A 7,827-nucleotide genomic window follows, 5' to 3' on the forward strand; every position below is an offset into this window, starting at 1 on the left:
CCAACGTCACTTCCTGTGCAGGGAGAGTCAGGAACTACATCTCCCAGCCTGCCCCGGGGGCGCTTCCGCTTTTTCTAGCCCAGGTAAGAGAGGTCCCCACTCCCCCCTCCTGTGACCCCCGCGCAATAACCACCCCCCACACCCCGACCCCAGCCCTGACCCTCCGCGGCAGGAGCGTGTCCGCCCCCCGCGCTGCCCGGGTCTCACCGCGCTGCGCTCCCGGCCCGGCCATGGCCCCGCTGCCGGTGCAAAGGGGCGGGGGCAGGAGAGGGGCAGGAGCTGGTGGAGCAGCAGAGGGTGTCAGCTGGATCCCAGCCGCTGCAGCCAGCCCCGGCGAGCGCTGCAGCCCGGGGGAGCGGGGCAGGGTTACAGGGCACAGGAAGGGGCTGGAGCAGCTGCGGAGGGGAGGGGTTGGGGGCACAGGAAGGGGCTGGAGCAGCTGCGAGCCGGAGGGGGGTTGCAGGGCACAGGAAGGGGCTGGAGCAGCTGCGAGCCGGGGGGGGGGGTTGCAGGGCACAGGAAGGGGCTGGAGCAGCTGGGAGCGGCGGGGGGGGGGGTTGCAGGGCACAGGAAGGCATTAACTTCTCCGAGCCCGGCCGGGGGGGGGGGGGGGGAGCTCTCTGGCTGCAGTGGAGCCAGCTCAGGTTGGTGTTATTGGGGGGTTGCTGGTGGGTTCCAGCTGGAGGGGGAGGGGCAGGAAATACTGAAGAGGTGGCAACTTGTGGGGAGTTAGGGCTGGAGGGGGCAGGGAATACACTGGGTGAGGAAAGGGACGGGGACAGAGTGTGACAAACCTGCTGGGACTTGTTTAACGTGGGCCTAGATTCTAGGAACAAACACTTGGGTGTTGGGGGAGAAAATTCCCTAATTTGTGAAACAGGAAATAGAGAAACCAACCTCCTGGGCAGGTCTGGGAAAACTGACCAGACTTCCAGTGCTGAGCCCTCAGCCTGCTAGCCAGGGGCTGGTGTGACATGGAAAGGGGGCACCCACCAGGGAGGTGCAGGGAAGATGTCCCGGCCCCTCACATCCAGCTGCTGGCAGTGGGGAGGGTGTTGGGTTCCTACCATGGGGTTGTATCAGCCCCTGGCTAGTAGGTGTGTGATGGATCTGCAGGCAGAGACAAGGGGTCTCTCTTTGTTCTCTCACCGTGGTGCTCCTGGCTGCTCTCAGCAGTGTGGGGATAGGACTCTGCCGACTGTTTCTCTCTCAGAGCTTCCATTTGATTGGCTGCTTTCCCCCGTGAATAGTGGGGCTGTGTGTGGGGCAGCAGGTACTGAATGTTGGACTCTTGCTCTTTCAGGGGCCGGTGACCTTCGAGGAGGTGGCTGTGTATTTCACCAGGGAAGAGGGGGCTCTGGTGGACCCCACTCGCAGAGCCCTTTACAGAGACGTCATGCAGGAGAACTATGAGAAGGTGACCTTGCCGGGTAAGGATACCCATCCCCTCGGTTCTTAGAAAGGGAAATGAAAAGTTAAGGTTCACGCCACTCCCACAATGCCACCTCTGCTCTGTCCGGTTTCAGCATTACCCCGACATGCCAGTGACACACACACTAGTCCTCTCCCCTCCCCTGTTACAGAGCGCTCTGGGAACAGAGCAGTCCAGCAGACAGTCTCACAACTTCTCTTTGCTAAGATAATCGGGTTCATCTCCATCATAGCAAACAGAAGCTTCCTCCCCCTGGGCTGCTCTCCAGTACTGAACCTCCTGCACACAGATCAGCTGAGACTTGCACAGTGTTACCACCCCTTTGCCCTCACCTGGGTTTTCCCTGTGAGTCACTGCCTTCACTTACCCCTCACTAAGCCCCACAGATCACTCCAACATACGCCACCAGGGTGCTGACAATCCCCATGACAAGAACACACACTTGGGCATCTTTGCTGACAAAGCCTACAACACTCAGCACGGAAATGAGGCAGAATTGGCCCCCCAAGTTTCACATGCACCTCTCTGCGTAGCACAGGCACACCTCTGCCCAGCTGCTCCAACCCATCCCTCCATCAGCCAGTCACAGCTACAGCTGGCCCAGTGCACACAGCTGGAGGCATGTGGGTAGATGCTGGGATTCCCATCTGTGAACACAGCACAGACAGTGACACTTTCTCTTAGTCTTTCCTCGGATCGATTATAGGTTCACAGCTTTGAAGGCCAGATGTGACTATTAGGTCATCTACTCTGATGTCCTTTATACCACAGACCATAGAATTCATCCCGTTACTGCTGCATTGAGCTGAATACCTGAGTCCCTGTGGCAGTTTGTTAACCTTTGCACGGCCCACACAGAACCATCCTCAGTGGTTCTTGCCAGCTGCAGGGTTAAGGGTTGGGTGCAAAGTTAAGGTTGCATTGAACGGGGGGGTGTTTACATTAACTTCTCATTTCCTGGTTTGCAGAGGTTTGTTTAGTCACCATCTATACCAGAAGTAGCCAAAGTATCCTCCTGCCTCCATTGTTTTCTTTCCCTTGAGCAGGGTTTCCAGTTTCCAAACTCTCTGTGATCTCCCAGCTGGAAGGAGGGGAAGAGCCATGGGTCCTGGATCTCCAGGGTTCAGAGGAAAACGAGATCCTGAGACGTCCCTGGACAGGTGAGGAAACATTAAACCAACCCAGAAACTGTAAGTGCCTGAGAGAACCAGCTGGGATTCCCCACACAGACTCTGTGAGCTCAGGACAGTCCCCAGCAGATCTCACTCCTGGCTTCCTACAGATGGTGATTGACAGCTTAGCTGGAGCTGCCTCCCTTCCGACTGAGCGTTTGGATGGGATGTGGGCAGGGCTGGCCTTAGGGAAATGGCACCCGGGACAAACTTGCATTTTGGTGGCCCTGGCTCCCATGGGTATGGCACCCCCCCATTCCCTCTGTCCCCCATGGGCTCACCGGGCTCCCCACTCTCCCTTCCCCCCAGCCCCTGCATTGTGCCCCCTTTCCCCCTAACCCTTGCATCCTCCTGCACCCAAGTGGGGAACCTGACCTAGATGCACAAAGCAGCTGGCATTGCTGCTCACTCCCCCACTGGACTGCTGCTCCCCTGCCCCACGCAGCCCTTGGGGGCTGGGAGAGGGGAGCAAGGAGTGACATGAGGGCTTCCTGCACTCAGATCACTTTCCCTGCAGGCTGTGTAAGGGGAGGGCAGGAGAGCAGCTGCTCCTGATGTCTCAGCATAGCCCAGGTGGGGAAGTGACCTGGATGCAGGGAGCCCGGGTGAGTGGGGGTGTGTGTGTGTGTGTGTGTGTGTGTGTAGGAGAGGATATGAGGAGTGTGTGTATGTTGATGGGCGTGTGTGAAGGACTGTGTGTGTGGAGAGGCCCCTCTGCTCTGGAGCTGTCACCTGGCTCTGATGGCTGGTCGTCCAACTGCCCCCTGCAGTTCAGGTCTCTTCCACTCCCCCACGCAGCTGCTTATCTGCCTCCCTGTGCCATTTTCATCAGCCCAGCGAGCCTCTCGGCAGCAGGTCAGATGGGAATCCAAACCCTGCGCTCGGCACCCCCTTGGGTGGGGCACCCGTACGGCCCACTCTAAAGGCCGGTCCTGGGTGTGGAGCAGAATTGATCCCCTCCACTCTCCCCTATGGGGATGAGTTTGGAGGAATTCAGTCACTGATTTATATCGTCTGTCTCTCCGGCACTTACTTGAGTTTGCTCTTTGTCTTTCCATCCCCAATTCTGAGATGTCTCCTCTCTTCTAGCAGGTGATGGGGTGGTGAGGGAGAGCGAGGAGCAGAATCCTCACCAGGAAGATGCTGAGCTTGCCGAAGTGCATGGGGAATTATTGCGAAGATCCAAAGGGAGCGTGACCAGCCCCTGTGATCAGGGAAAAGCTGATGAAAGTTACCATAGACAAGAGAGAGAGCAGGGAAACCACTCAGAGGAGAGAGTGGATGAACCCATTAATTGTCAGGGAACTCCCAGGGACCTCAAGGAAACTACGTCCCAGGAGAAAATCCTCACGGAGAAGCGAGAGAATACATGTAGTGAGTGTGGGAAAAACTTCAATTACCATTCAGGCCTTATTCGACATGAGATAATCCACACAAAAGAGAGACCCTACGAATGCTGTGAATGTGGGAAAAGCTTCAATCGTACCTCTGCCCTTAGTAGGCATCAGGAAATACACAGAGGAGAGAGACCCTATCAATGCTGTGAGTGTGGGAAAAGTTTCACTCAGAGATATACCCTTAACTCTCATCAGAGAATCCACACGGGAGAGCGACCCTACAAATGCTGCAAATGCGGGCTAAGCTTCACTCAGAGATCATCCCTTATCTCTCATCAGACAATGCACACGGGAGAGCGACCCTACGAATGCTGCGAGTGTGGGAAAAGCTTCTCTCGGAGCTCAAACCTTACTATACATCAGCGGATCCACACAGGAGAGAGACCCTATGAATGCAGTGAGTGCGGGAAACGTTTCACTCACTCCTCCTCCCTTACCTCTCATCAGACAACGCATGCAGGAGAGCGACCCTATGAATGTTGTGAGTGTGGGAAAAGCTTCTCTCGGAGCTCAAACCTTACTATGCATCAGAGGATCCACACAGGAGAGACACCCTATGAATGCAGTGAGTGCGGGAAAAGCTTCTCTCGGAGCTCAACCATTATTACACATTACAGAATCCACACCGGGCAGAGACCCTATGAATGCTGCGAGTGTGGGAAAAGCTTCGCTCATAGTTCAGGCCTTTCTAAACATCAGAGAATCCGTAAAGGAGATAAACTGCATAAAAACCTTCTCTAGATCTGTCAGAAGATTTTTTTCTTTAATTCTTTTGACAGTTCCCAGGTAGTGAGTGTTAAGGCTGTTTGCAGCTTTTGCACATTGAGGTCCCTCAGCTCCCACACACAAGTTGCGCACTTTTGAAGGTCGTCCGTCTTTGGGGTGGATCCTGTGGTCCTTTCTATCAACTCCATTGTCCTGCGAGTCATGGGAGTGGGTGTCCTTTCTACCAGGAATGTCATCACCCCAGGTGGGAGAAATGGGGAGTATCTTCAACCAGCTACATTGAGATAAAATCTACCTGGGTCTCATCACTGTGGTTGCCATGAAGTTAGCTAGCTTGAGTTCACTTTCCTGATGTAAAAAGACAGCTATTCTTGCAGTAAAGACATGGGCCATGGATAGTGGGTGGGGTTATCTAGCACATTTCCTCCTGATCTGACCTAACCACCGTCACATTTCCTTGTCTGAACAAACCTGGAGATTCACATTTATACTCCTCCTCTCAGTGCAAAGTTATTGTTCGAGTTGCCACATTCCTCTCTGAGGACAGATCATCTCATTCCCAGTCGTTCTCACATTACCCTGCATTGTGCAGAACAGCAGTTATTCTGTTGACTTTTTTCTCATTTAAAATATATTTCAATATGATGAAGAGCTGGAGCAGTGTCAGGGAAATAAGGGTCATTTCAGGCTCTGTGACACTGGAAGGAGATGGGGCGACTCAGAGATTCCGTCCTTCCCCATCACCCTAGAACTGTTACCTTGTGTCTGAGCCATGCAGAGTTCACCCCTTCATATTCCTTCACTTCCCAACGTGTCCGGTGAGGTCACGTTCTTGGCTGTCCATGCTTGGGAATGGTGCTTGGACGTCTTTGATCCTAAATCAGAGTCACTCTGGCAGAAGCTGAAAGTGTCACAGACCTGGAAGGGGATTTCAAATGGATCCCCAGCACTGTTCAAATCCCCTTTTCCCTCTATTGGCAAAGCTACTTCTGGGAAGGTCGGCTGTTTTTTCCACCCATTATGAAGGTGCTAAAACTTCTGTGAATAACACTAATGAGACAGCGCTGGGTGAAGCAGGTTTCAGCGGATCAGGGGAGAATTCTCTTCCTAATTCTGAGACATCAGATGTAACCTAGTCTGGAATTTCACTTTAAATGAAAATGAAAGTGTCTTCTACCTGTCTGTGATATGGGTTTTCTATCTTTCATGAAGGCTCCTTGGTCATTTAACTGCATGTTAGTGTTGTTTGACAGATTGTAGCTCAGATTTATTGGGAAATTTCAGATAAATGACCATCATTTTTTACTTTAGGTTTGTTTTTTCCCCTATCCCTGCATGATGACATGGAGAAAATTCAAATGCAGTTCAGTCAACAGGAGAGAATACTCCAAGCTGCTGGACATATTATCAGAGAAACAGTATGTTTTTAAATCTCCACTCTGAAAAGGTGAACAGCAGCAGACCCCAAATGGTGCAACTGACGGAAGTAAGTGCACATAGTCACAGGGTAGTTCAATTGTTTAGGACGATATTGTCTCAGATGATCCAGGGATAGAATTCCACAGCAAGTGACTTGGAACTAGGCAAAATGCCCAGGTTTTTGTTTCCCAAGGTATTTGTGACCCAGTCCCTACAGGAGGTTACTCCTGAAGAGATCTCCTGGCTAATCCCAAAACTTGGGAAATGCTGTCTGTGATGAGGTGTATCAACCCTGAACTGGCACTGCTAGGGTTAACTGTACCATGTGGGCTGAAGACACCACACCCCCTCACCCTCTCTGGGCATGCTCCGACTGGAGACGGAGTATAAAAGGGCGCAGCTTAGCCTGGGTGGACTGAGGAGAAGAACAAACCTATGTTGTTGGCTTCTGCCAGGAAGCTGCTGGACCGCCACGCTGCAGTGTCCAGCCACCCTGAGGCCCCTGCACACACTCAGTTGACTGCCAAGGATGCGACACTGGCTGCCAGGACATTACCGACGCTGGAAGTAAGGGTGGGAAGTGACTCAGGGAATGGGACTGTTGCAGTGAGAGATCAACCCTGGACATGGGAGTATTGGTTCCTCAAGGCCCTGCGTCATGGCATGTCCCCCCTCCAGCTCCTACACATAGGGGCAGCCAGGGGGCTCCACACACTGCCCCCATCCCAATCACCGCTTCCACAGTTCCCATTGTCCAGGTACTGCATCCAATGGGAGCTGCCTGGCCATGCCTCCGTGTAGGAGCCAGAGCGGGGACATGCTGCTGCTTCCAGGAGCTGTTTGAGGTAAGTGACAATCGGAGACTGACCCCTTCCCTTACCTCAACACCCTGCCCCAGCCCTACCACTCTCCTAACCCCTCAGTCCCAGCCTGGAGCAACCCCTCACCCCTAGACCCACCCCAATCCCCTGTCCAAGCCCTGGAGCCCTCTCCCACACCCTGAACTCATTTCTGGCTCCACCCCAGAGCCCACTACCCCAGCCAGAGCGCTCGCCCCCTCCCACACCCCAACCTCCAATTTTGTGAGCATTCATGGCCCCATACAATTTCCATATCCAGATGTGGCCCTCGGGCCAAAAAATTTGCCCACCCCTAATCTAATCCCTAACCACAACTGTACTCAAGCGTTCACCGGTGGAAAGAGGGATTAAAGGAAAACTACCATTTATGAGAAAATTCTTTAATTGTTGAGGATTTATTATTACCAATGAAAATAAAATTAAACACGAAGTTACTCTGTAACGAAGAAGAGAATTATGTGATCAACTGAATTTTACTGGAGAAATAAAACTTGTCTTGTTTTTCTTTTTGTTAGTAATATAGGAAATTGGGGGCTAATCCTGAAAAGCTTCTTTGATGTAACTTACCCCCCTTGGCCTAAAACGTCCAGCTGTAAAACCTCACTCCAAAGGACGGAGTAGGGGAATGTGTGTGAGAAAAAGAGTAGAGGAGAAAACTGACCCAGTGTTGATTGGAATGATTTGTATTTCAAAAGTAACGTATTTTGATTAGCTTCAAAATCAATTTCAACACAGGTGTGTTAGGAGAAAGAAGGAGGTCAGAGAAAGTGTGGGCCCCTTATTGAATGCGGCAGGCAACCTAGTGACAGATGATGTGGAAA

The 7,827-nt window shown here is 52.6% G+C and overlaps 1 protein-coding gene across 3 annotated transcripts; it reads left to right on the forward strand.

Annotated features, from left to right (window-relative positions):
- The first annotated feature begins 5 nt into the window (after positions 1 to 5).
- Positions 6 to 5,914, forward strand: LOC127039403 (zinc finger protein 418-like). 3 transcript variants are annotated; one of them, XM_050933124.1, is made up of 4 exons: positions 6 to 83; positions 1,304 to 1,430; positions 2,479 to 2,622; positions 3,694 to 5,914. In XM_050933124.1, the coding sequence occupies exons 2-4, from the start codon at positions 1,397 to 1,399 to the stop codon at positions 4,740 to 4,742; spliced, it is 1,227 nt and encodes a 408-aa protein (XP_050789081.1). In that variant the 5' UTR covers positions 6 to 83; positions 1,304 to 1,396; the 3' UTR covers positions 4,743 to 5,914. The 3 variants fall into 3 exon arrangements, with proteins under 3 accessions (XP_050789081.1, XP_050789080.1, XP_050789082.1); XM_050933123.1 differs by lacking the exon at positions 6 to 83 and adding an exon at positions 178 to 245; XM_050933125.1 differs by lacking the exon at positions 6 to 83 and adding an exon at positions 574 to 644.
- Positions 5,915 to 7,827: the final 1,913 nt, after the last annotated feature.

This window comes from Gopherus flavomarginatus, chromosome 23, assembly GCF_025201925.1.
Source record: "Gopherus flavomarginatus isolate rGopFla2 chromosome 23, rGopFla2.mat.asm, whole genome shotgun sequence".
In the NCBI taxonomy this organism is placed as follows: domain Eukaryota; kingdom Metazoa; phylum Chordata; order Testudines; family Testudinidae; genus Gopherus; species Gopherus flavomarginatus.

Coding starts and splice junctions, on each gene's coding strand:
- LOC127039403 (XM_050933123.1), top strand. Junction 1,431..2,478: donor TGAGAAGGTGACCTTGCCGG/GTAAGGATACCC, acceptor TCCCTTGAGCAG/GGTTTCCAGTTTCCAAACTC. Junction 2,623..3,693: donor ATTAAACCAACCCAGAAACT/GTAAGTGCCTGA, acceptor CCTCTCTTCTAG/CAGGTGATGGGGTGGTGAGG.